Source organism: Aethalodelphis obliquidens, unplaced genomic scaffold (genome assembly GCF_003676395.1).
Source record: "Aethalodelphis obliquidens isolate GAN/ISIS:26980383/991018 unplaced genomic scaffold, ASM367639v1 scaffold17, whole genome shotgun sequence".
NCBI lineage: Eukaryota > Metazoa > Chordata > Mammalia > Artiodactyla > Delphinidae > Aethalodelphis > Aethalodelphis obliquidens.
The window spans coordinates 19,042,196-19,068,884 of record NW_020837961.1 but is presented as its reverse complement, the minus strand read 5'-3'; the positions used below and the strand labels follow the sequence as shown (position 1 = coordinate 19,068,884).

The 26,689-nt window shown below is 38.0% G+C and overlaps 1 protein-coding gene across 1 annotated transcript in view; it reads left to right on the top strand.

Moving 5' to 3' along the window:
• Positions 1-26,689, top strand: part of SLC39A8 (solute carrier family 39 member 8) — a 73,101-nt gene that overhangs the window by 27,343 nt on the left and 19,069 nt on the right. The window contains exons 4-6 of the mRNA XM_027117010.1: positions 4,410-4,579; positions 7,501-7,623; positions 8,122-8,289. Of these exons, the coding sequence (XP_026972811.1) occupies positions 4,410-4,579; positions 7,501-7,623; positions 8,122-8,289 (461 nt within the window). The remainder of the gene's footprint in view (positions 1-4,409; positions 4,580-7,500; positions 7,624-8,121; positions 8,290-26,689) is intronic.

The window sequence follows — 26,689 nt, the reverse complement described above, 5'->3', positions numbered from 1 at the left end:
ATCTTTGCACAACTGTATGATGGAACAACTATTCCCATTTTACAGCCAAGTACACTGAGGTGCAGAGAGTTCAAAGTCATTTGCTCAAGATTTATACAGCTTGTACGTGGTAGAGCCAGGTTCAAACCCAGGCTGTCTCAGCTTCAGAACTCATGTTCTCTTTTGTATTCTATATTTACATATATAAAGAATAGAAATTACCAACCATAATTTATCAATATAATTAGAGATTTTTGTGAGTAACAATAATTTCAGAGCTCATTGTTCAAACAAATATTTTTTCTAGATATTTGCTATTTTAAATGATATTTTAAACAATGAAATGCCCTGGATTCTTTATATAATAGTTCACTTAATATAGAGTCAGTTTTGAGCTCATTCAAGGGAATGGAAAACCAAAATAAAAGCAAGCCAAACTCTGATATTTCAATGGGCAGATAAAAGAATCTCACTTACCTGAGACCTTACAGTTTGTGATTTTGAAATTGCCTCTCAGGTACTTTATAAACTCATATTGATGAGTGCAATAAACTGATGGTAAATTAAATTCTCTAGGAGATTAATTACATTTTAGCAATAAGCTAATGGTCCAAAGTTGCCTCATTTTTTTTTTAAGATCACAGAATACCATTCAGTTCAAATAACAGATAAGAGTAATAGTATCTTATCCTTAATAGTATCCCTGAAAATCACACTGTCCAACTCTGTAATACAGTTGATGACATAAGTCTATGTTCCAGAGAGGTTAAATGGCTTCCTCTAGGTACATACCTGAGGGGGGATGAGAGCCCAGGGCTCCTGACTCCTGGTTTGCTGATCTTTCATTGTATAACAGTGAGACAAATGAACTAAAATTTACATGATGTCTACTTACTAACTTAAAAAATATATATAATGGCATTTATTGAAGAGTTACTATATTACAGGGTCTGAATTAACTGGTTTTATTTCAATTCTTCTAAAAACTCTATGAAATAGGAGAATTACATTTGCTCAAACAGGTGAAGTTCTTAGAAGAATCTTAACACACTGTGGGCATTCAATAAATGTTCGCTATTGTTACTAATATTCCTTGAAAATGTATTAAAATTCTTCAGAGTTCACTAAGAAGCGGAGAGAAAGGATTTTCTCTGAAACAGATCATTAGAGGGAGTGCTATGTGTATATGGAGAGGTCCAGGGAGTATTCTTATACTAATTCATTCTTTGGTGCTCAGATTGAGTGGATGAATGAACCTCTTTTTCCTGAATAATGTGCTAACAGTGCAAGAAGGGGAGACTATGCTGTGTGCCTGGAGCATGATGGTTCCCACTCCCACAGTTCCCCAAGTGGTTCTGATGTGCACAATAATAGTAAGGAAGGTTAGAAATGTTGGACAAGCAAATGAGTTGGTATTTTTTTGACAGAGTTCTGGACTGCACCTTGAAAATATGGCATTCATTCATTGATCAAGATATGTGTGCTATTTGCTGGGCAACATTCTAGGCTCTGAGGAAGAATAAAACATAGCCCCTGTCCTTGAAAATCTTATAATTTGTATCATGTAGACGAATATATAAGTGATAAAATGATGGTAGCACACAAGAAATGGTAAGTGGTCCAAATACCTTCAAAGAACTATGGGAAACTTGATGAGCAAGGGATTGCTGCCTGGAAAATCCAGAAAAGTTTCATGGAGGAGGTCTTTGCATCGGCTTGGAGAGCCGTGTGTAAGTTCATCAGGCAATGAAGATAGAAAAGGTGTTTTCAGATAAAGAACCACAGTGCAAAGGTAATTCTATATTTGGAAAACGTTGTGTTTGCATAAAGGCCACGTTGATAAGGGGGTAAGTAACATTGGAGAGATTGTGTGGCAGTCCGTTGATGAAGGGCAGCTGCAAATAGGGGCACGAGATGATCAGAACTGTGTTTTAGGATAATAAGATTGGTGTCCATGTCAAGTAGGGGGAGGAAGACCAGACAGAAAGCTGTCAGTGCACCAGATGAGAAGTGGGAGGTGATGGGATGGAGAACGTGGAGTGAGATATCTCAAGCAAAATTCATAGAGTTTGGTCACTAATTGTCTTTGGAATTGACTGTGGAGAGTGAGACATTGAGATCCTGATGTTTCTGCTATTTACGGAGACAGTGGACAAGGGTAGTGAAATAGGATTTCTCAGGGGAAGCTGATGAGTTTAATATGCGTGGTGGCTTTGCCTCTGTTTGGTACTCAAAAAGTTCTTTGCATTTCGATTTTAATTTCCAACTTGTATATATCTTGTCTACCTAATTAGATTATAAATATTTGTTGAATGAATAAACACATGTAGGCTAGCGATGGGATAGAAGACTGTTTGTTTTAAGGGCAACTACACATAGATTATACCATGGAGGAAGAGGTGGGGTTGAGAACTTCTTCGAAGTGGAAATGCTAAGGGGAGTGGGTAGTATTGCTTTAGGTGATAAGGAAAGAAATGGGAATGAGGTGGACCTTTGTGAGTCCCGTGAGATGACTCTGGGGCATGGTTAGGGGCCTGGAACTGATAGGAAAGTATCTGCAGAAGATAAAGGCATGGTCGGTGCTGCGATGGTTCTTGTGGTAACATTGTAATGTGTATTATCTGTCCTTTTCATGTGGTACTCAGCACAAGCTACCTTGTTTTGCTTTGTGTATGTGTGTGCCCTCTAGCGTCCCCAAGCCAAAGGTCCAAGCTCCTTGTTGGCAGGAAGCACGGTTTGGTCTACAATCTAGGCTCCATAAATGTTTGCTAAGATGGCTTATTTGTAGTTAGAATCACAAGAATAATGGTGAGCAATCCTGTATTCATGAAGCACAATGTAAGATGTTCACAGTTTTGTTGAGTCTCTTGAGCTTTTTAAAAATTAGATTACCTCTAAGGGGTAATGAAACATATTGCTAATGAATGTGGGCCCTGGAGCCAGACTGGGTTCAAAATCTTGCATTCTATTCACATGACTTGGGCAGCTGATTTGAACTCCACGTACCTTGGTTTCCTCAACTGCATGAAGGAGGTAGTAGTAGTACTTGCTTCGCAGGGTTTTGTGAAGATCCAATGAATTAATACAGGTTAGTCACTTAGTATGGTGCCCGGCACATGGCAAACACTCTCCAAGCATTTGGTGTTACTATGTACTCCACTGACAGTGTCAATGAGGAAAGTGCCCCGACATTTAAAAATGTTTTGTGGGCATTTTAAAGAAGTGACAATGCAGAGGCAGCTTTCTAACCTTTCACACTGTCCTTAGTGCACAGTCAGTGAGGCTGCAGGCAAAGCCAACGTCACACAGTTCTGGGGGCAGTTTGTATCTCAGCCTGCACTGCCACCTGCCCCTGTACGGTTCACAGTCTGTTTCACTCGCATTCCCATGTTTTTGTTTTGTTTTGTTTTGTTTTTGCGGTATGCGGGCCTCTCACTGCTGTGGCCTCTCCCGTTGCGGAGCACAGGCTCCGGACGCGCAGGCTCAGCGGCCATGGCTCACGGGCCCAGCCGCTCCGCGGCATGTGGGATCTTCCCGGACCGGGGCACGAACCCATGTCCCCTGCATCGGCAGGTGGACTCTCAACCATTGTGCCACCAGGGAAGCCCTCCCATGTTGTTTTTAAACCATCCCCTCTAGGATAACCGGGGAGATATTGACCTTAGGATGCCATCCCTTCATTTCATTTTAAGGAACATTTATTAAGCACCACCAGGGGGCCAGGCCCTAGGATGGAGACATGAAGAATGCTCCACGACCCTTTTCACCACTGTCTCCACCCTATGGGATATTGTTGCCTTTGTCCGAGCCTGGTAGGGTGAGTTGTGCAACATATCCACTCTCTGCTGCTGCCATGTGCTCCCTTCTTGAGTGCTCACTGCACTGGGGCTCCCTGGAGGCCCAGGCAGGGGGCTGAGGTGCTGTCTTCCCGGAGGAGGTGCTGTCCACAGGGCCTGCAGACAAACGATTATGACGAGCTCAGTGTCAGCAACTATGGTCATCTTGAAGCTAACAACCCCATCCATCTGCTTGCCCTTGTCACCCCATACCTTCTCCCCGAAACCCACACTGCCTCTGTTAGTCCCCTGAAAGGCCTAGTTTTAAACTGGGCTTTGAGCCACAGATGCAGCTAGGTAGCTCGGAGCCTGTGGACCTCGGGTGATCACTCTGCTAGATGTTCTTCAAATTCCCTGCAAGCTATAAAAGTCTGTAATCCCATAATGATGACTTAGGACTGAGGAAAGCATAGGCAGTGTTACTATTAATATTTATATTCTCAGTAATTTTCAGTGAGAAGGTTTCGTTGTTTTAAAGAGGATACCTGTTTCAAGCTTTTAAAGGTGAAATGTGTTTCAGACTTAATGTACAGTAAGATGTCATTTGGCTCCTATGCTCTAATTAACTTCTACTCTTTTCCCTCTGATCCACAGTTTGGGGATATGGCTTCCTGTCAGTGACAGTTATTAATCTGGCATCTCTCCTCGGACTGATTTTGACTCCGTTGATAAAGAAATCTTACTTCCCTAAGATTTTGACCTATTTTGTGGGGCTGGCTATTGGGACTCTATTTTCAAATGCAATTTTCCAACTTATACCAGAGGTAAGGAGGTTGGCTGTTCGTTTCTGTGAATAATTGGTTCTTTGAAATGTTTCAGCACTTTGTACATTTTAAGCCTCCATAATTCTTGCAGCATTTTATGGTCTGGTTTATAGTGTTTTGGATAAGAGAAAGCTGAATCACAGCAAATGAAGAAACTTGTCCCAAGCTGCAGGGGAAGTCAGCGTCATAGAGAAAATTAATATTCTGGGAGGCCAGGCACCAGGACGTGCTCAGACAGCTCTGGGACACCTCGGAAGGCCTTACAACTCTATTCTGTCTCACATTTGGCAAATTTAATTTTTCTACACTCTTTTTATTATTTACTTATTTATTTCTGAAGTGCACGCAGTGTCAAATTTACTAAGATATACAACAGAATTCCTCCATGGATCAGTTCGGTGCTTTGTGACCACCTAGAGGGGTGGGATAGGGAGGGTGGGAAGGCAACGCAAGAGGGAGGGGATATGGGGATATATGTATATGTATAGCTGATTCACTTTGTGATAAAGCAGAAACTAACCATTGTAAAGCAATTATTCTCCAATAAAGATGTTAAAAAAAATTCCTCCATATATTTACTACAGCTAAAGAAGACTAGAGGGTAAATTAGAACATGGTTGACAAACCTTTTCATTCTTTTTGATTGTGGATAAAAATCAATCGAGGGCCGATAAATAAACAGCAGCTTATTTTTTCCTTTGGTAAAATGTATTATTGATCTGCCATTGACTACAGTGTGCTATTCAGTTATGTTTTTATTTCAAATCTATAGTGTGGCCATATAAGGAAGAGAGATGGAGTGAGGAGAATAAGTGAGAGGAAAAGAGACAGGAAGGAGAAAGAGATATTAACAGGAGGGAGTCACAAAGGGCAACTAGAGAAACACATATACACGTGGACAGTATCTCCCCATTCATGCACACACAAAGATGGAGGGGCAAGCTCTGAACAAAAGGAAAACATACAGTATCACCTTCAGCTCATAAGTTTTAGAAAATTATTAACTAAAGCTCCTTTTAGTTTTCGCAGCTATATATGAAAGTGGGGCTGTAACTTCTTAAAGTCATAGTTTTTTTTATTATTATTATATCTAGAAAGGACCTAGGAGAACATCTACTTCAAAGCCTCAATTGTAGAGATGAAAAAACTAAAATCCAAGGGGATTAAATGACTTGATTACAGCCTTATAATCAGCTAGTAACAAAGCTAGGATGACAAAACAGATTTTCTGATTTTAAAAATTATATGTAATATATTTGATATAGTATTATATATATTAACTCACCTGATTTGTGGTGAGTCAAATTAAATGAAACAAACTGACATGGCATGTGGACTGAGGATTGTACATTCATGATTTTGATGTTTCCTGTTTTATTGAAAATGTAATAATACATTAAAATGTCTATTAGGAAAATAAGAAACTTCTTCAACAGCACTTATAGAGGTTCTTTTGCCTTTCTGTGATAATTAGGGAATTATGGATGTGAGCAGAGAATTATGTAAACACTAGAGAATCTATCTTTTTAATAATACCCCCAATTTACATAGTTATTTCTTTTTTAAAATTTTTTTAAAAAATTTATTTACTTTTTATTTTTGGCTGTGTTGGGTCTTGGCTGCGGTGCATGGGCTTTCTCTAGTTGCAGCGAGCGGGGGCTACTCTTCATTGCGGTGCACGGGCTTCTCATTGCGGTGGCTTCTCTTGTTGCGGAGCGCGGTCTCTAGGTGCGCGGGCTTCAGTAGTTGTGGCACGTGGGCTCAGTAGTTGTGGCTCGCAGGCTCTAGAGTACAGGCTCAGTAGTTGTGGTGCATGGGCTTAGTTGCTCCGCAGCGTGTGGGATCTTCCCTGACCAGGGCTCAAACCCGTGTCCCCTGCATTGGCAGGCGGATTCTTAACCACTGAGCCACCAGGGAAGTCCTGATAGTTATTTCTTTTGTGGCAAAATTATTTCCCCTTTGCTATTTTATTTTATAACCACCGTGTTAGTTATGTAGAGTAGGTATTTTTATGCCATTTTTGTACTGTGTAAATAGGTCCGGAGAGGTCACTGAAAAGAAGATGTGGCATGAGGTCTCCCCAGAGACAGATGTAGAACAAGAACCCAGGCATTTTCTATTCTAGACTGCTGTTCAGAGGGGACATTGACAATGTGTGGAATGGTATAAAGCTGTGGCTTTTCACATGTTATGCTCCCCTGATATTTTACTTATTTTAAGTTTGTATTTCTTGTCTGCCTAGAACATCATGACTCTATAATTTCAAGCTCCAGCTCCTGTCCTGTGTCCTTTAAACAATGAATTGTTTCATTCTCATCATTTGTGAGTGTGTGTGTATGTGTGTGTGTGAGTGCCTGGTACCTTATATCTTTTCTTCCTTATTCTGGGGCTCAGTCCTCGATTTATTTATCTCTTTAGGACTTATTAGGATCCTCTAAGTTCAAGGGGCTCTCTCTTGGGAAAACAGTAATCCAAGTGACCTACCATATTTGCTTTAAAAAGTTGACTCTGGAAATTATGGGCAAATATATTACTTTTAGAAAAAGTGGATAATCAATGTCTCATTTGTCTTAATTACCCATGTCTAATAGTACCTTATAAATATAGGAATCAGTGCTGCTTTTTTACTGATAAAAGTTTACTTTCTCAAGGCAAGTATCGCTGAAGGTGTTATAGCTAGGAAACTATAAGGTACTCTGGGGGCTTTATTTAATAGGACTTCCTCTGGTTATAAGACTTCAGTGCTATCTCTTACAGTTTGATTACTCAGATTTCAGAGTTTTTGTTTTATGATTTTGGCAGGTAAATCCCCAATATTAACTGGATGTGAAGGATGGACTTAGGACTGTGGTGAAAATTATTTACTGAATCAAATTAAATTACTTGGTCTTACCTGAATTGCCTTTTTTTTTCTCCCTTAGGCATTTGGATTCAATCCCAAAATTGACAACTATGTTGAGAAGGCAGTTGCCGTGTTTGGTGGATTTTACATACTTTTCTTTTTTGAAAGAACGCTTAAGATGTTACTGAAGACGTATGGTCAGGTAAATGGACTTTATTTAAAATGTTTGATGTTTTACCCACTAAAGCTACTTTATATAGGCAAATAAAGGCAGGAATTTTATTCTTACAATTATGTGAACAGTTCAGTTATTAGACTTGTGAATGTGAGGAGAGAAAGAAAAAGATCAATATGTTGATAAGTATAAGAGGAACACTTGATTCTTATTGTAGAATTTGGAGTAAATACTAACAATTTAATGTCCAATAACAGATGCACATAATTTGTATTCCATTCCTATCCATCAACATAAGAAGGTATATGCACCCTAACATGAAAAAACAAAAACAGGAGAATCTAATAAATGAAGATACATTTAAAGGAAGACAAATTTTATAAATCTAAAAAGATTATACTACATACGGAATAGATATAAAATTTTTCTCTTATAAATAAAAACCATTATATTCTCTATTTTCTTACCTGTATGAGCCATCTTTGTTTCTTCTTATAACCTTTTCCTCCCTTATTTTTCTTGTAGGATGGTCATACCCACTTTGGAAATGATGACTTTGGTTCTTCTCGAGAAAAAACTCATCAACCTAAAACGTTACCTGCCATCAATGGTGTGACATGTTATGCAAATCCAGCTGTCACAGAGCCTAATGGACACATCCATTTTGATAACGTCAGTGTGGTATCCCTACAGGTATTGTAATTCTCTTTACTGCGTCCTTCACACTATGTGAAGACTGCTGTGCATGCAGCCAGTCAGTATTTTGCACATTTAATTGTATCAGACTTATTCCTGCATGTGTGGGATAAGTGGAATGTAAGTTTGTTTCTTTTTCCACTTTCCCTCTGTCAGTTTACTGCAAATATGCGAGTTTAGCAATAAATTGTAGGCTGCTGGGTTGGAGGCTTTAGTATTCTCTAAGATTGTTTAACTATGTAAGAGTTACTAAGATTTATACAATGATATGTTGCAAAATTAATTTAGAGCATTTCTCTTATTTTGCAATTCTTTCGAGATACAAAACCAAAGAATCCCTTTGGGTGATTTTGAAACTGAAAGAAGACTTGTAAGCTATTAAAATTGTGTTCATTAATTAATTGATTTAGAATTTTCATTCCCATTTTCTAAATAATGTTAATAGGTATTATTTCTTGAGCAAGTATTATATGCCAGATAATAAGCCAGCACTTATTTTATCTCATTTACTTTTTTTTTTTTTTTTTTTTTGTGGTACGCGGGCCTCTCACTATTGTGGCCTCTCCCGTTGCGGAGCACAGGCTCCGGATGTGCAGGCCCAGTGGCCATGGCTCACGGGCCCAGCCGCTCCACGGCATGTGGGATCTTCCCGGACCGGGGCACGAACCCACATCCCCTGCATCGGCAGGCGGACTCTCAACCACTGCGCCACCAGGGAAGCCCTCATTTACTTTTTATAACAACTATTAAAAGTAGGGATTCTTTTCTACGTATTAGAACTACATATTAGAACTATTAGAACTAAAAGTAGGGATTATTTTCTATGTATTAGAATTATTTGGAAATCAAACCCAAATTATGTATGCAAAAATGAGAAGTTACTGGAAAGATAGTGTCTATCTAATGGGATAACCAAGCTATAGGAAGATCAACAACCCTGGAACCATTAGAATTACTAGGACTCCCACTCCCTTCTCCTCTCTGCATCTTAGAGTCATTCTCTTTTTTCACTGTGGACGGGCTCCTTCATAAACGGGAAACATAGCCACTAGCAACTCCTGGGTTTTATGTTTTATAATTTCGCTACTAGAAGGAAACTGACCTGCCTCTTTAAGTCCTAAATCCAAAATTTCTGGCGAGTGTCTCCTTGGTCCAGCTTGGATTGGATGTCCACTTCTAGACTAATCTAAGTGCTTAGAGGGTTGGGCCCTTTGTATGGCCCCAAGGAAATATGGATGCGGTAGAAGAGTGGTCATTAAAAGGGAGACTGGGATGCTAGTGTCATGGGTGTCCACACACGTCTCATTTGACAGATTAAGAAAGTGGAGCTTTGGATGCCAAATAACCTCTCCAGGGTCTCTCAGCTCATAAATGACAGATCCAAAAGCTATAAAGTTAAATACAATATAAAAGATGATAATTAAAAAATAAATAAATAATAAAATCAGAAGGAAGTCAGCTAAGAAACAAAAGCAGAGAAAAGATATTTGGAAGAGGTTATTAACGCAAATGATCTGAGTTTCCTTCTGGAAAGAAAATATGATTGGTCCTATACTTCTTCCCACCCGATTAAGGAAAATCTCAGGAGGGATTGAAAAGGCAGTTTTATGTGAGCACTAAGCTAAGAGAGGAAATTATTTCGTGCAATATAATGAATGATGCTTTTAGGGAAGACTTTGCAAACAATAAGTAAATGTTCAAATAGATAATTTCCTTTAATAATTACAGCTAACCTTTATTAAATGTTCAAGGCCTATGCCTAGAACTTTAGATGAGTGATCTCATTTGATCCTCATAGTAGCCTAGGAGACAAGCACTCTTATAATTAGGAGATTGTGGCTTAGAGAGGTTAAATAAACCCAAGGACACACATCTCCTAATGACGAAGCTTCTATCAGGACTGAGGCCATCTGATGCGGAAGCTTGCACTTGCCTTGCTGGATTGCCTTCATTATGTCACTGCTCTGCTAGGATCAAGATGATAACATTAACTCTTAATAAATATTAAGTTTTGTAGAGGGAAGAAGATAATTTTGGCCCATGGTCAGTGCTTCCTGAGAACAAATAGAACTGATCTGCTCAAAAGTTTGACTTTAGTTTTAAAGTTTTAGGACTCCTGGTTTCTGATTCACAGTGGCCAGAAGACATGTTTGCCGTAAACACAAACACCGTGGCAAAGATGGGGTCCTAGACGTGATCCTGTTTTACATAATTTAGAAATATAAATCAAATGGCCCTTCTTTCTCTGCTTCTGGTAGTAATGCTAATATACAGGCTTTCATTCATTTATTTAATAAACATTTATTGAGTACTTGCTCACTGTCCTAGGCACTGGGGATTCAGAAGCAAACAAATTCTTGTGAAGCTTATAGTTTATTCAGCAGAAAGAGATAATATAGAAAAGAATAAAACAAGAAAATATCAGGTAGCATTAACTATTTTGATGAAAATAAAACATGGTGATGTGGCAGTGACATGTGGAGGCTTCTTTGATCTATCAAGAACGGTCCCTTAAGAGGTCAGCGGAGAATTGGTTAATGAGAGAGAAGGACCAGCCATGAAAATATCTGGGAAAATAATGTTCCAAAAGCTTTGAGAATAATCAGATGGGTCCCATACAAGGGAACTGGAAGCTGAATGGCGTTGGATTTCCTGACATCAATGCTGGAGACCAGTGGCACAGTACCTTCAATATTCTGAACAGAGGCAACTGTGGAATTGTAAACCTGGGTAAACTACCAATCTAGTGAGAGAGCAGAATGAAGCTAGGAGTCTTGAAATCTACTTCTAGGAATGAGAAGTCCACCTGAAGTAGAGAAGGTGTGTGCCAGGATGACAGCCATGAACCAGGCCTTGACATGAGCCACATAAAAAGTCCTGATGCTAATTTCCTCTGGGGACTATTTTCTGGCCGTTTTGGTTGTAGGTATAATCTCTAGTGAAGAGAGATTTAAACAAATTGAGCAACGCACTGTTGTTTTCAGTTTTCTCTTCACATCGCATTAAAAACAATGGAAAGAAGAGACTTTTTTTTTTTTTTTTAACATCTTTATTGGGGTATAATTACTTTACAATGGTGTGTTAGTTTCTGCTTTATAACAAAGTGAATCAGTTATACATATACATATGTTCCCATATCTCCTCCCTCTTGCGTCTCCCTCCCTCCCACCCTCCCTATCCCACCCCTCCAGGCTGTCACAAAGCACTGAGCCAATATCCCTGTGCCATGCGGCTGCTTCCCACTAGCTATCTACCTTACTACATTTGTTAGTGTGTATATGTCCATGACTCTCTCTCGCCCCGTCACAGCTCACCCTTCCCCCTCCCCATAACCTCAAGTCCGTTCTCTAGGAGGTCTGCGTCTTTATTCCTGCCTTACCCCTAGGTTCTTCATGACATTTTTTTCCCTTAAATTCCATATATATGTGTTAGCATACTGTATTTGTCTTTTTCTTTCTGACTTACTTCACTGTGTATGACAGACTCTAGGTCTATCCACCTCATTACAAATAGCTCAATTTCGTTTCTTTTTATGGCTGAGTAATATTCCATTGTATATATGTGCCACATCTTCTTTATCCATTCATCCGATGATGGGCACTTAGGTTGTTTCCATCTCCGGGCTATTGTAAATAGAGCTGCGATGAACATTTTGGTACATGACTCTTTTTGAATTTCGGTTTTCTCAGGGTATATGCCCAGGAGTGGGATTGCTGGGTCGTATGGTAGTTCTATTTGTAGTTTTTTAAGGAACCTCCATACTGTTCTCCATAGTGGCTGAACCAATTCACATTCCCACCAGCAGTGCAAGAGGGTTCCCTTTTCTCCACACCCTCTCCAGCATTTATTGTTTCTAGATTTTTTGATGATGGCCATTCTGACTGGTGTGAGATGATATCTCATTGTAGTTTTGATTTGCATTTCTCTAATGATCAATGATGTTGAGCATTCTTTCATGTGTTTGTTGGCAGTCTGTATATCTTCCTTGGAGAAATGTCTATTTAGGTCTTCTGCCCATTTTTGGATTGGGTTGTTTGCTTTTTTGTTGTTGAGCTGCATGAGCTGCTTGTAAATTTTGGAGATTAATCCTTTGTCGGTTGCTTCATTTGCAAATATTTTCTCCCAAAGAAGAGACATTTAAGAAATGCTATCAGGGTCCAGATATTGCTTTAAGAGACAATAGGTAGAGAAATATGAGTGATATTGATTTTAATAATAAAATTAGAATATTTTCTAGTATTTTATATGATGAGAATATATTTAACCTGGGTGACCCCATTACAATGATTGAACATGACATGTAAAATTCATGGTTTGTTTCGAAGCCCAAGCATTGCCCTGAGAATTTTGTTGACGATTCCTGTTTTTACTGTTTTGACACAGTGAAGTTTTTCCAAATTAAAGATAATAAGAAACCATCTAAGAGTGAGTTAAGAAAAGTAGTTTAATTTGACACTGCTATCAAAAGAACACAAATTATATGACAATCTGGATTAAAACAACATGATTCTTGGTTTTTCTGGAATATAGGAAGAACAAAAGAAATGTTACAGAATAATTAAAATGCATGACTTAGGGATGTCTTTATCAATATTCATCCAGACAATTTTGGTTCATCACCGAATACTCAGAAATGCAATAATGTTTAAGTTTAGTTGCCTTTGGTATTTTGTCTATATTCACTTATATAAAAACTATAGTTTTGGGGCTTCCCTGGTGGCGCAGTGGTTGAGAGTCTGCCTGCAGATGCAGGGGACACGGGTGCGTGCCCCGGTCCGGGAAGATCGGGCATGTAGGAGCATTCATGTTCTGGGGGGAAGGTAGCAGTGATAGAGGCATAATAAGGAAGCAGTTATGAGGGACAGACTGGAGCTCAGGATTCCATTTCTCCAGTTATCCTGTTATTGCCTCTAAGTAATGTTTCACATCTCACCCTGTGACACTTGCTGTGTTCCTTTCTCTCTCTGACTACTACACAAACACAGGGAAATGTCATTGCAGTAACTCTGCAGCCGGGTGGGTCTTTTCCCCCTGAGTCTACAGCTTCAGAAAGACTGTGTTTAATAGACGTTGATTCCTCAGGAATGTCAGGTACTTCGGGGAGTTTTAGCTCTTCAAGGCCACTAGAGGGCCCATCTAGCTCATTCCTCCAGTAATACAAAATCAGTGTCTTTTTCTAAATGAAACCTCCTGTGCTTTCATTTAAGAATGAATGTTATTAAATATGAAGTGATATGAGCCACTTATTCTTCCTAATAGAGGAACAATTAATATCAGCCATTTTTAGAAACTGACTATTGTGAATTTTATGTTTAAAATCGAGGTGCAATGAAGTGGAATTTAACTGCGAAGTGTGGTGATGTTATTACTTTGTCAATAACTGAAAGGAAATGATGCTCTACAAATATAAAGATAACATCTTTGAGGTGCTTGGGGTATCCATGAGAGTCCAAGAGATTTTAAAAACACTTCATTCATTCAAGTATTTATTGAGTACCTAATATGTACTTGGCATTATTCTAAGTACTGAGAATTCATCAGTGGGGCGGAACAAACTTTCTGCCCTTCCATAGCATAACTGAAGTATTGTATAATATACCAAAATATTATACACAAAAGTGGAAAGCATCCTTTTTTCAAGTCCCAAAAAACCAAATCAGAAGCTCTGTGTATATGTATGGGGCTGACCTACTGCTCTTTTCTCTTGCGTGATGGGTTTTTCTCCGTTCTTGCCCAGAGATGGGAAGGATGGTGCCCATATTGGGAAGGAGGGTGGGAGAGGAAGGGGTTGAAGCACTGTGAATATCTGACTTGATACCCTTGTCTTCAGTGCTTTGTGTCCTTGAATCGAGGGCCTCTTCTGGTTCAGTTTCCCCAGTGGGTAGATCTCTAGTCATCATTTGGAGTGGCTGCCTTGCTGAATTGGTTTGGGAGCAATAATCTGGGGTTTTTATTGCTCCCTGAATAAATGTACAACTGATTTCCTTTTTCTAGTTCCGCTCTTTCTCTCGGAGGCAGTTGCCGCCTCCATTCTCTAAACTTTTCTGATGTTTTGGGCCCTGCATCACTTCGTTCCTTTTGACTTTCTTCCTCTGTGGAGTCAGAACTCATCCTCCTCTTTTCATCCTGCAAAATAAATATCTCAGCGCTCTCGTCTTTCGTTCTTTCTGTCCTTGTGACTTATGTCATTTTTAGTCTTTAATTTTAGGAACTCTCAGGAGGGACTAGAGAAAAATATGTATGTCTAGTGTGCCATGTTTCACCAAAGACCTATTCACTACTTTAAATGATATAGTTATTTTTTTTAAATACATCTCTATTGGAGTATAATTGCTTCACAATACTGTGTTAGTGTCTGTTGTACGACGAAGTGAGTCAGCCATTTGCATACATATATCCGCATATCCCCTCCCTCTTGCGCCTCCCTCCCACCCTCCCTATCCCACCCCTCTAGGTCATCACAAAGCACCGAGCTGATCTCCCTGTGCTGTGCGGCTGCTCCCCACTAGCTACCTGTTTTACATTTGGTAGTTTTTGAATATCACAAGATTTAAAAACAGAAGTCAGTTACTTCCTTTTATGGGGTTATACTAACAATTAGTTAAAATTGAAAATGATACCTGTAATAAATTATATAAGAAGTGGTTTTCATTGGTCCTGATTGACAGATGCTTACAAAAAAGCTGGTTGAGTTAGAGGCAAACACTGCCCTACACAATCATGAGGAGGAATTCTGAGTACACCTTGGTTGTTGGTGGCATTTGTTTGCTCACTGGATCCATCTCCATGCTTCCTTGCACCCCACAGACTATTTTATCAAGCTGCAGTCTGTGTGTTTTGAAAGTCATAAAAATTTGTACTTGAATCTGCTCTGAGTTTAGCCCACGCTTTACTAAGTCCACTTTTATTCATTTTTAGTGAACACCTTTTCACATTTTCAAGAATAACTGTTCCAAAAAATTTTTCATTACTCCACAAAATTCTCACTACAACCTTTTCTTCCTTTAAGGAAGAGACTGCGAAGATTATTTGGAATCTCTGTGAACTTTGCTGTCTCACCCCATCTGTTACTTCCTGAAAAGTGCTCTGTGCATCTGCTCTCTACCTTCCCTTTTGTCTCAGAACTTGTATCCTTTCTCTTCTTTTAAGGCCAGTTCCTCCACATGCGCTCATCTTTCCCATGGCCTCTTCCTGTTTCACTTATCTCTCCTGAATCTTTCCTTCTCCCCATGTCTACAAACATTGAAAGTCTGTTCTTCCTTAACTATTCTTTTTTCCTGACTCTGCTGCTCCCTAAGATTTCTCAAATCTTCTCCTTCTCTACACTGTCCAACTCCTTGAAACATCAGCTAATACTGAAATAAGAATATGTGTCAGACATTATCTTAAATGCTTTACCTATATTAACTCATTTACTGCTCAGAGTAACAACTGTATGAAGTGAGTACAGTAACTATCTCCATCTTAAGGATGTGAAACTGATATACAGAGAAGTTGAGTAACTTAGCCAAGGTCACATGGGTACCAAGTTAGGATTTAAGCCCAGGCTTCCTGGCTCCTGGGATGGTTAACCATTACCCTACACTGCCTATTATTTCCATTTGCTGACTAGTTTTTATGTGCTCCCTGCTCTTATTCATCATCTCCTCAAATGTGTGTTGTAATTCAAAAATTCACTACCTATTCTCTGAAATTTCTCTCTGGAATGATACAAGTGATTTTTCTAGGCAGCAGGCTGTAATCTTAACACTCATTCTCATCCTTTCTGAGGCATTCCTGTAGTTTAGCACACATCTGAGTACCTATTATTGGCTAAATGCTAGGAATATAAAGGCAGATTTTTTACTGGAACTTACTTCCTCCCTTTTGGAATTACTCATTAGATAGTTTCTGTGACACGATACTATTTTTCTCCTGCCATTTTAGCTACCATTTTCTTGGTGCTTTCTCAGAATCTCCTTTTCTTGGCAGGACAGCTGGGAGGAGGGAGCAAGGGTTTTGGAGTTACATGGGGCCAATGTTAACGTCTCGGCAATAAAATACGTTGCGTGATTTGGGGAAAGTTAGTTAACATCTCTGAGTCTTTGTTCACTCATCTGTAAAATGAGGAGCAAAAATCCTTAAATTAATAAGTTTTTGTGAAAATTATTTACTATAGGCCAACTATGTAACAATGTGTCTGACATTATATGTGCACAATCAATGTATATTTCCCTCCCTCTTCCATTCACCAAATTTTTTTCTTCGCTTTCCTACATTTTTAATCATAGTGATCTCATCAGATCCTATCGCTTCACTTTTCATTCCTGTGGGATTAACTTTTAAATCTATGTGCATAATTATTTGCAGATCATCATTTAGAAGAGGGCTTCTTATACTAAGCCATAAAGGCTTTTGTATTGATTTGTATTTTTTTCAGTGGGATAGAGTACCACAATGAAAGGATAAAAACATATAGAATTCCATGCTTTCTCATCTTTACTATTTACCCTTTAAAACATTTGAGTGCCTTTTCTAGAAATTAAAGTTTGATTTTTAAAACTTGAAGGCTGTTTGGTAGTAAAGAAAACTTTCCGAATGCAAATGCCTGCAAGGTTGCCACTGACTTCTGTCAGACTAAGAGAACTTGAAACATTTACTCACCCTGGAATAAAACTTTAAAGCCCAACGTAACTTGCCACTGGAATGATATTATCAGTTTTTGCATTGCAGATTCTCTATCCGAGTTGTTCAGCTACACACTCATCCATCCAGTTGTATCTGTCATACTCTGACACATTCAGTTCATTTGAAAGGACATGAAAGTAATGGCACCTTAATTATGCAGGGAAGATATTTGATTGTCGTGTTATTGAAATAATTGGGCTGCATAAAATCTTTTAAAATTGAGTTAAAAGTTGTAGTTAGTGCTGTTAACTTTTTAAATCTGGATACAGACATTTTATACAGATAAATTCTAAAGATGAAAAATTTAGTGATACAAAATGTAAAAATGATAATTTGAAAGGTGAGATAGAGCACCAGTGAATCAAGTCACGTGACTAGAGATGGTACCTGCAATCTAAATTAAATCAGAACTAAAGTGGAGAGGTTCGGAATGTCAACCAGAGCAACTTGCCAGAAAGGGGAGCTATCCATTAAGTACCACGTTTGCTCTTCCAGATAAGACCATGTCCCAAATACGTAAATTTGGGGCTTCCCTGGTGGCACAGTGGTTGAGAATCTGCCTGTCAATGCAGGGGACACGGGTTCGAGCCCTGGTCTGGGAGGATCCCACGTGCCGCGGAGCAACTAGGCCCGTGAGCCACAATTACTGAGCCTGCGCGTCTGGAGCCTGTGCTCCGCAACAAGACAGGCCACGATAGTGAGAGGCCCGCGCACTGCGATGAAGAGTGGCCCCCACTTGCCGCAACTAGAGAAAGCCCTCGCACAGAAACGAAGACCCAACACAGCCAAAAATAAATAAATTAATTAATTAAAAAAAAAAGCACCAAATACGTAAATTTGGCAGAAACATTTTAGTTGATACCAAGTGTAAGGAAGGATTTAGAGTTATCTGTTGTTCCTTAAATTAGCCAGTCATTTGGCCAGCTAAGACATCCCTGTTTTCACACAGGGAGGCTGGTAGCATCACCATTGACACAGCAAATTCATAGAGAAAGAGTCTGTACTACCGACTCTTAGGTCAGCTGGGAGAATCGAATAAGGTAGTGTACAGTACGTGAAAGTGCTTTGAAATGTACCCAAATCTGTACTATTTCATCTATTTGAAGGACAAACAGTTGCTTAAGGGTCTCAGTCAGGGACTGCTATGATATCCAAATGAAAAGGGAATATTTTAGTTACTCATAAACATTTATACGGTTAATACTTTTTGTAGAGTTTATAATTTTAACCATTTGTGTGCAAACATAATTAAAATGTTATGAAATTTTGAGTTCTGGGTATAACTTTTAGAGTTTTAGGGTTTTCTTTTGCCTTTGTAAATGGACCACACACACAATTTAATTTCTGTTAAATAATGAATATCTTAAAGTAAAAAAAAGAAAGAAAAGGCATTCAAAAGTGAGACATTCCCAGAGAAGTCTTCTCAACCTCCCTAGAAATTGCCAGAGGAATCCTGACTGATTTCTGTCCCACATACTGTTTGCCAAAGAATCATTAAAAATTCACTCAAAAAGAGTACTACTCATAGTGGACAGAAACCTTTTATGACTTATCAGGATAAGATGCCAAAAACTGCTTGGTTTCCAACTTGATTTACAAAATGCAGAGTGAGAGAGAAAACAGAAGATCTGTTTGATGTTGGTGGGAAAAAAAGAAAGACATATTTGATAAGAGTTCCAGATAGTATTGGCCTGTCTTGGCAAGAGTTGGTCTTCTGGGATGGAAAGACCGAAAATGAGTGCATGAGCCTGTGTTTCAGAAAAAATTATAGTGTGATTAACAGAAATGAAGCAGTTGGAAAGAGAACTCTGGAAGAAGGAGGGGAGGAGGAAAGATGATTACTTCTTCTCTAAATGAAAACATTTTTATGGAGGCAAAACATATGTATGGAAAAGTGCACAGAAAAGAAAATAATTTATTGTTATATACTATGGATGCCTTAAGGCACTAGTGTTTAACTGTCTCACAGAAACTCTGTGAGAAAGGTTGGGGTACATAGCTAGACTTGTAAGAAATGGGTCATACAGTACACACATATGTAATTTTATTGAAGAACAACAAGTTGCTCTCTAAACTGTTATGCTTATTTACACTCTCAGCAGCAGCACAATTCACATTTTCTCCACCTCTTTAGCAATTGTTGGAAATTTTAGACTTCAAAAAATCTATTGCTTATTTAATGAATTTGGAACGGTATCTTTCTGTGATTAACCTTTGTATGTTTCTGATTACTAGTGAAGTTGAGCATCTCTTCATATGCTTATTGGCCATTTTACTTTTGTGTTTCCTGTTCATCTATGTCACAGATTTTTAGTTGAGTTGCTTATCTTTTTTCTTATTGATTTGTATGAAAGAAAATTTATTCTGAGTCTTGTTAAAATGGCAAGGAAGACTTTATTCAAGATTATAGAGATAGGGGTCAACTCTATTACAGTAGAGTAGAGAGATGGGGCTCAACTCGGAATATAGCAAAGACAGCTGAGGATTTATGGCTAACAAGCAGAGTGAGGTTGTCAGTGGATAGAGAATTACTAAGAGGAGACATCAAGAGTAAGAGGGATCCTTGTTAAACCAACTTGACAGCATTCTTGCTAAAGGCAGGCCAAGATGATCAGATATCAAGAATATGGGGATTCTTACTAAATTGACTTAGCAGGATTCTTGCTACAACTGGACTCTGGAAGGAGGGGCAAAGAAGCCCATGCATGAGGTCTAGTTGAGAACAGGGCTCAGAGGATCCTGACTAAAGTTTAGTCAAGGATAATCTTTGTCATTTGTAGGAGTTTTGTATATATTCTGGGTGCTAATCTTCATTGATTAAATGGATTACAAATATATTCTCAAAGTCTCTGACTTCTCTTTTCACTTTGTTTATATTTTAATTTTTAAAAGTTTTAATTTTAATGTAGTCAAACATATCAATACTTTTATTCAAGCTTTCTACTTTCTGTATTTTGCTTAAGATAGCTTCCCTTTGCCAAAGTAAAGAAGATATTCTTCTGTATTTTTTTCCAAAAGGTTTAATATTCCATGTGGAATTTATTTTTGTATATAAAAAAAGAGACACTTTTTGCTTTCTGTATAGATAAGCAGTTAGCCTAGCTTCTTTTATTGAATAGATCATCTTATTTCTGCCATATGTCAAGTTTCTATATATCAGTGTGTTTATATCTAGACTTTTTATTGTTTCATTTGTCTATTAAAAAATTTCTGCCTTATGACCACAGTACCTTAATTATTATAATTTGTAGTGAACATAGAATGCCCCAAGACAAGGCTCTTCACCTTGTTGTTTTCACTGAAAGTTATCTTTGTTCTTCCCTATCAATATTTTGGGGATTTTTATTGACATTGCATTGAACCTAGAGATCAGTTGAGGGGCAGCTAACATCTTTATGAGATTTCAGATTTTCTTTGTTTTGTAATTTTCTATAAAAATGTCTTTAGAGTGTTCTGTTAGATTTATTCCTAATTACTTTGTAGCTCTGCAAGTATTATACAAGGTGTTGTTTCCTATTCCATTTTCTAATTAGTTATTATATAGTAGTACATTGAATTCAGTATATTGATTTTAAACCTGCAGTATTGCTGAACTCTCCTGCAATTCTTTGTATTTTATTTATTTACTCTTTTGGATTTTCTGTGTAGATGTCAATGAGCAAAGAAGCAAATTTTTTCTTCTTTTACAATTGTTACAACTCTTTTTTTCTTATTACAATGGCAAGGATTCACAGGATAATGCTGAGTAGAAGTAGTGATAGCTGGTGTTTCATCTTGTTTCTGACTTTGATGGGTACACTTCTAAGTTCAGTAGGTTGCTGGCTTTAGTTTTTTTTTTTTTTTTCAATAGATACCATTAATTAGATCAAGAAAGTTCTCTCATATTCAGAATTTACTAAGAGTTTTTCTCAATGTTGAATTTTATTGGAATTTTTTTCTTTTTCTGTACTATAAAGTATGGATAATCTGTACTTAGTTAATTTTTTTATTTTATAAATTTTAATTAAAAACTTTAAAAAAGTTTGTTATTTAAAAATTATAGAAATCCAGGAGGAAAAATGTATCTCTGTTAAGAATCTGCAATGCTTCTCTCTTTCTGAGAAGAATGGGTTTTTTTTACTTTTATAATTGAGGACTCTTAAAGCAGAGTGAAAGACTAAATGAATAAATAAGAATATTTTCTGGCAAAAATTGTGTCATTTCCGAACTACAGTATTATTCAGTAGGTGTTAATTGATTAGTAACATGAAAGTTAGAGCAACTTTGTTTTGTCAAAAGAACTTGAGTCAAAATAATGCCATTTGCAGAAACATGGATGGACCTAGAGATTATCATACTAAGTGAAGTAAGTCAGACCGAGAAGGACAAATATCATATATCACTTATATGTGGAATCTAAAAAATGATACAAATGAACTTATTTACAAAACAGAAATAGACTCAGAAACGCAGAAAACAAACTTATGGTTGCTAAAGGGGAGGGAAGGGAAAGGGATAAATTGAGAGTTTGGATTAACAGGCACAAACTACTATATATAAAATAGATAAACAACAAGGACCTACTGTATAGCATAGGGAACTATATTCAATATCTTGTAATAACCTATAATGGAAGCGACTTTGTAAAAGAATATACATATATGTTTACACACACATATATCTGAATCACTTTGCTGTACACCTGAAACTAACACATCATTGTAAATCAACTATACTTTACCACTACTCAGGTTACTTTACTTTTCTAAAACTATTTCTTTTCATCTTTAAATTGGCAAAAGTCTCTACCAATCAGGATTATTACAAACAAAATGAAATATTTTAAAAGTAATGAAAACGTACAGCTATGAAGTAAATATTAAATCTTATTACAACCATGTCCGTACTACCAAACATGACCATCTTCCTGAGAAGTTATGGGGATTAAGTGAGAGCAGCAATAGCCAACCTTGTGTGTGGCCTCAAAGCCACAACGTTCTCTATTTCAGTGGCAGAATATTGATTGGGCAGCTCTTGATTTCGAGTAGTGAGCTTGGTACAAAGTTGTGGGCTCATATGTCAGGTTTATAAGCACAAGTCAACTGGAAGGAGGAAAGCATTTTATGCAGTGGGTTTTCTGTGAAAATATGGTGGGGTACATTTTGAAGGTTCAAAAAATAGATGGATTACTTCAGTGCAGGAGCAATTTATAGTCAAGAGTTATATTAATGAAGGTTTCCAGAAGAGTTGAGAACAGGGTTTTCATGGAAGTTTGCAGAGAATAAAACCAAATAGCAAGTTTGAATAAAGGATAAGGGAGGCAGTTGACTTTTGAGGTTGATTTGCTTTCCCTTTAGACCAAAACTTCTCAGCGTCGAAGTTCATTAGAAGACACTTTGGTGCACAAAATCCCATGCAGTGGGCAGTGCTGTCCTCAGGGACATTGGAGAGGAATGTAGAAGAAAATGGCCAGGGTCTGGGGTGGGATGGAGTGGTGCTATGTTTCCAGCAGTAAAGAGAAGAAACCTCATAGACCTTCAGTATACTGCAGACTCTCCTTGATAATATGTCTTTGTTTGCATTGCCCCAGCACAGAGTAATGATTGAGAATAATCAATCAGCTTCCATAATAATAAGTTTATCTGAAGATGGAGAACTGCTGTGGCGGGGGGGGCGGGGGGAGAGAAAAATTTGGAAGAATTTTCAAGAAAGTAGAGATTGGAGGTTCTGCCCTGACAGCTGAAACTATGGCCAGGAGGAGAGGTCTGGAGGGTATTTAGAATGGTGCTGTGTGTAGTAAGTAGTCTTTCCTTGGTGTTTTCAAAAAGTTCTTAGTAAAGAATTTATAAATTTTCAATGCTTCTGAAGTCAGATATAGCTACTTTTTAGGGATTACTTTGCTGCAGTAGGCTATAAGGAGAGGAAATGCCAGATTTAATAAATAGATGCAGAAAAAGACTAGAGAAGTGAATTATTTCAAGGAGTTTGTCATCAAAGGGAAGAAGAATGAGGAAGAACAGCAGTTCAGGGGAGGATGACGATTCAGGAATTCATTAATCTAAAGGAGATTGCAGACAGAGAGGAAAGGCTGGAGTGGACAGCCAGAGGTTGGGGAAGCAGAGAACAATGGAAGTCCTGGCAAGAAGGTCTGATGCAGCAATTTCTTAGAGGAGAAACTAAAAGGGGATTAGAACACGAGTGGAACTGCTGATCTTCAAAAGGAGAAGGGTTTTTATGCTAAGATCTAGTGGAAGGTGGAGAATGTGTTTGTGGGCGGAGGGGTGTGTATGTGTCAGATGCCTCCATCTCAGGCAGGTGGGAAGTAGCAGTAAGGAGCATGGGGTTGGCGAAGAGAGGAAAAGCTTGGAATAGGTTCTCTGTTAATGTAGTTAAGAGGGGATTAGAGATGATAACAGATTGCTGGGTAGAAAGGCAGATTTCTCAACCCTGAGCCTGTGTCCTTACTTTCAGGGGTGGAAATGTTGACCTTTACATCCTGGACTCACAAACTCAAGCAATACTCTGCATAGGTGCAAGGCGGAGACGGTGATACTCCACCTGGGTAGACTCCCACACTGTTGCAGACCCCGAGAACAGCATGCCTGCAACCTTTGGAGGGTTCTGGGAACCAGGGGGTCACATATGAAAGTAGCTTGCTCCTGTGTATGAAGTTCCAGAAATATCATTTTGCGCTCCGCCTCCTGAAAGCTGTCCCCGCACAGATTTTCTTTTCTCTGGTCTGAGCCATAGTCAGTATCAGGTAGAGCAATTCATCAATAAGCATGTTAGATTTCTGTTACCTGTCACTCCTGAATAATTAACAGCAATAATTGTGATGGTGGTAGTTAGTGGTGTGATGTTGGTGGTGTAGATCTTGTGCAGGGAATATACTCAGTACTAGACAAATGTTATTCATGTACAACCTCGATTGGTAGGTGTAATTATCTCCATTTCACAGATGAGGAAACTGAATTTCAGAGAGGTTAGGATTTTTTTGAAATTAGATCTGTCAAACTCAAAGTTCTTTTACCAAAGCCATGTTGCTTTCTGATGTGCATGTTTCTCATCAGTTAAAATGACTACTTTTTAAAAACAATTTTTTTGTTGAATGAAAGGTTCTTTAAATTCTATAGTGCTTTTTAATTTTCAAAAGTTTCACACAGATGTCTTCATATAATCCCATAATAACCCTTTTTTTTGTCTCTTACCCCTATTATATTGCCCCTCCACCCATTCCCTCTCCCCACTGGTAACCGCTAGTTTGTTCTCTGTATCTGTGAGTCTGCTTCTTTTTTGTTATTTTCACTAGTTTGTTGTGTATTTTAGATTTCACATATAAGTGATCTCATACAGCGTTTGTCTTTCTCTGTCTGACTTATTTCACTTAGCATAATGCCTTCCAAATCCTTCCATGTTGCTGCAAATGGCAAAATTTCATTATTTTTTATGGCTGAGTAGTATTCCATCATGTGTGTGTATGTATGTATGTATGTATGTATGTATCTGTCTATCATCTATCTCACATATTCTTTATCCATTCATCTGTTGATAGACATTTAGGTTGCTTCCATGTCTTGGCTGTTGTAAATAGTGCTGCTATGAACATTGTGGTACATTTACCTTTTTGAATTAGTGTTTTTTGACTACTTTTAATGAACAAATATAAATACATTTTTTGTGGGAAAAAATTCTGTCCACTTATTAAGAATCTACCATGTACTTGGAATTCCTTAAAGGTAGGTATATCCATGTAAAAATAGTTATAGTGTGGTGTGATGAGTACTCTAGTAGATGTATACACAAGTTGCTGTGCTGAGAAAGATGTGGCACATGTTGGAGTGGGAAGTGATGCAGATGAAGTGGTCCCAGATGCTTTCCTGAGAAGATGATGCTTGTACCAATTGTGAAGGATAGGTGTGAGATTGCTAAGTAAATAAGATAGGATGAAATAGGTGCGGAGGGTACTACCAATTATTGTTTGTAAGCATTTGGCCATTTCTAATTTTTAAAAATTTAAGCAAGTACCCCTGTAGAACAGGTCTTAAGAATCCCCCTTAGGAAGCTGTTTGATGAAATGCATGAACTTTTGCAACAGAAGAATGTACAGACCCACCAATTATTACATCCAATTTAAAGTGTGTACACCCCTACAACTGAAACACCCTTACAACCTCCCAGCTAATCGTCTCTGATATAGAGAGATACTTGATAAAAGAAAATAAATGCCCAGGGGTGGGAGTAGAGAGCACTGTAGTAGGTGCCTTACAGCTATTATGTTTAATTCCTACAGAAGTTCTGGGAAATAGGTATTAAGTCTATTTACAGATTTAATTAAGACTCAGGTAAGTTAAAAAACTCACACAGGTTCACACAGATAATAAATGGCAAAGTTATGATGAGATCCCCTCCTGGGGTCTTGAGTTCCAAACCCATGTTCCTTCCGTATATAGGCATGACACGACCTTCCTAACGGGAACGTTGCTCTAATCGGTTCTGATTTCTAACCATGAACTTACAAATGAACTTTTGCAGTGCAACTTGAGGATTGCCTGCAGAGTGAAACCTCATTAAATTTGACTCTGCTAACCTGTCATAGTTAATAATGTATGATTTGTTATACATTTTGCTTGTAGACTGGGCCGTAGAGTACTTTGGCATCCTCTATAAAAATTGCTTTTGAAATAATTTGTTAGGAAGATGCACCTAAAGTTTTCAAGTTATCTCAAGAAACACCAAGTTGTTATTTGTAATTGAGATGCTACATTAATCTTATCCATACAACGTGGCAGGTTTTCTGAAGGCCCTCTACCACACCCCGTGCTTGCTGTGGAAGCTATTTGTGAGTGTGAATTCTGGAAAGCTATAAAAGTGTATTTATCTAAACATGTTCTATACTAAATTGCTTTCACTAAACAGGCAGGACTTATCCCTATTTAAAATTAGTGAGGTTTTACTCAATTAGGCTTGATGTCAAGTTAATTTTCCCCCCATTAGTATAATGAAGAATTGCTGTGTTGCTTTGTTGTGCATATGCTGATTGATAAAAAAAATTGAGGATGAATGCCAATACATTTTTCTTTTGAAAAATGAGGAAAAAAATTACGAGGTTCAAGTAAATTATTCCGGGCATCAGAAAGAGTTGCTTAATTTTATTATGCAAACTAGCATAAGCAATGGAAAAATGTAAATATATATTCTATTGCTAGTGTCCCTTTAACATCAGCTTTTTCAGGCTTTTTTAAAGGTTGAATTATAAAAGATGTCCATGTCATAAACACTGGGCTTGCCAAAATTGGTCTCTTTTTAAAAAAAATTTTGCTGTTTGCTCATTTGAAAATATTTATGTGGTGCTATATTTTTTACATGCTGCATCTTGCAGTTTGGGAATACTGGATCAAGACCCGGTGAGTAATTTTTACTCAGTGGATTGCATGATGGAAAATTTGCCAAAGCATGAGATGTTTTATTGTAATAAGTAAAATTCATGTCCCAAGGAGAGGCTATTGGGGAGGCAGAATTTATTCTATATTCTAGTATTCCATATTATATTTATTCTATATATTTCAAAAATAAGAATCCTAAATTAGAAAGATCACAAAGCTAAAGTATCTTGCAAATGAAGTGTGGTCTTGCCAAGATTTTTTCTGAGTTTAACACTACTACACTCTGTAGTAGAGCATTAGCAGATTGTCACACACACACACACACACACACACACACACACACACACACACACACACACACACACACA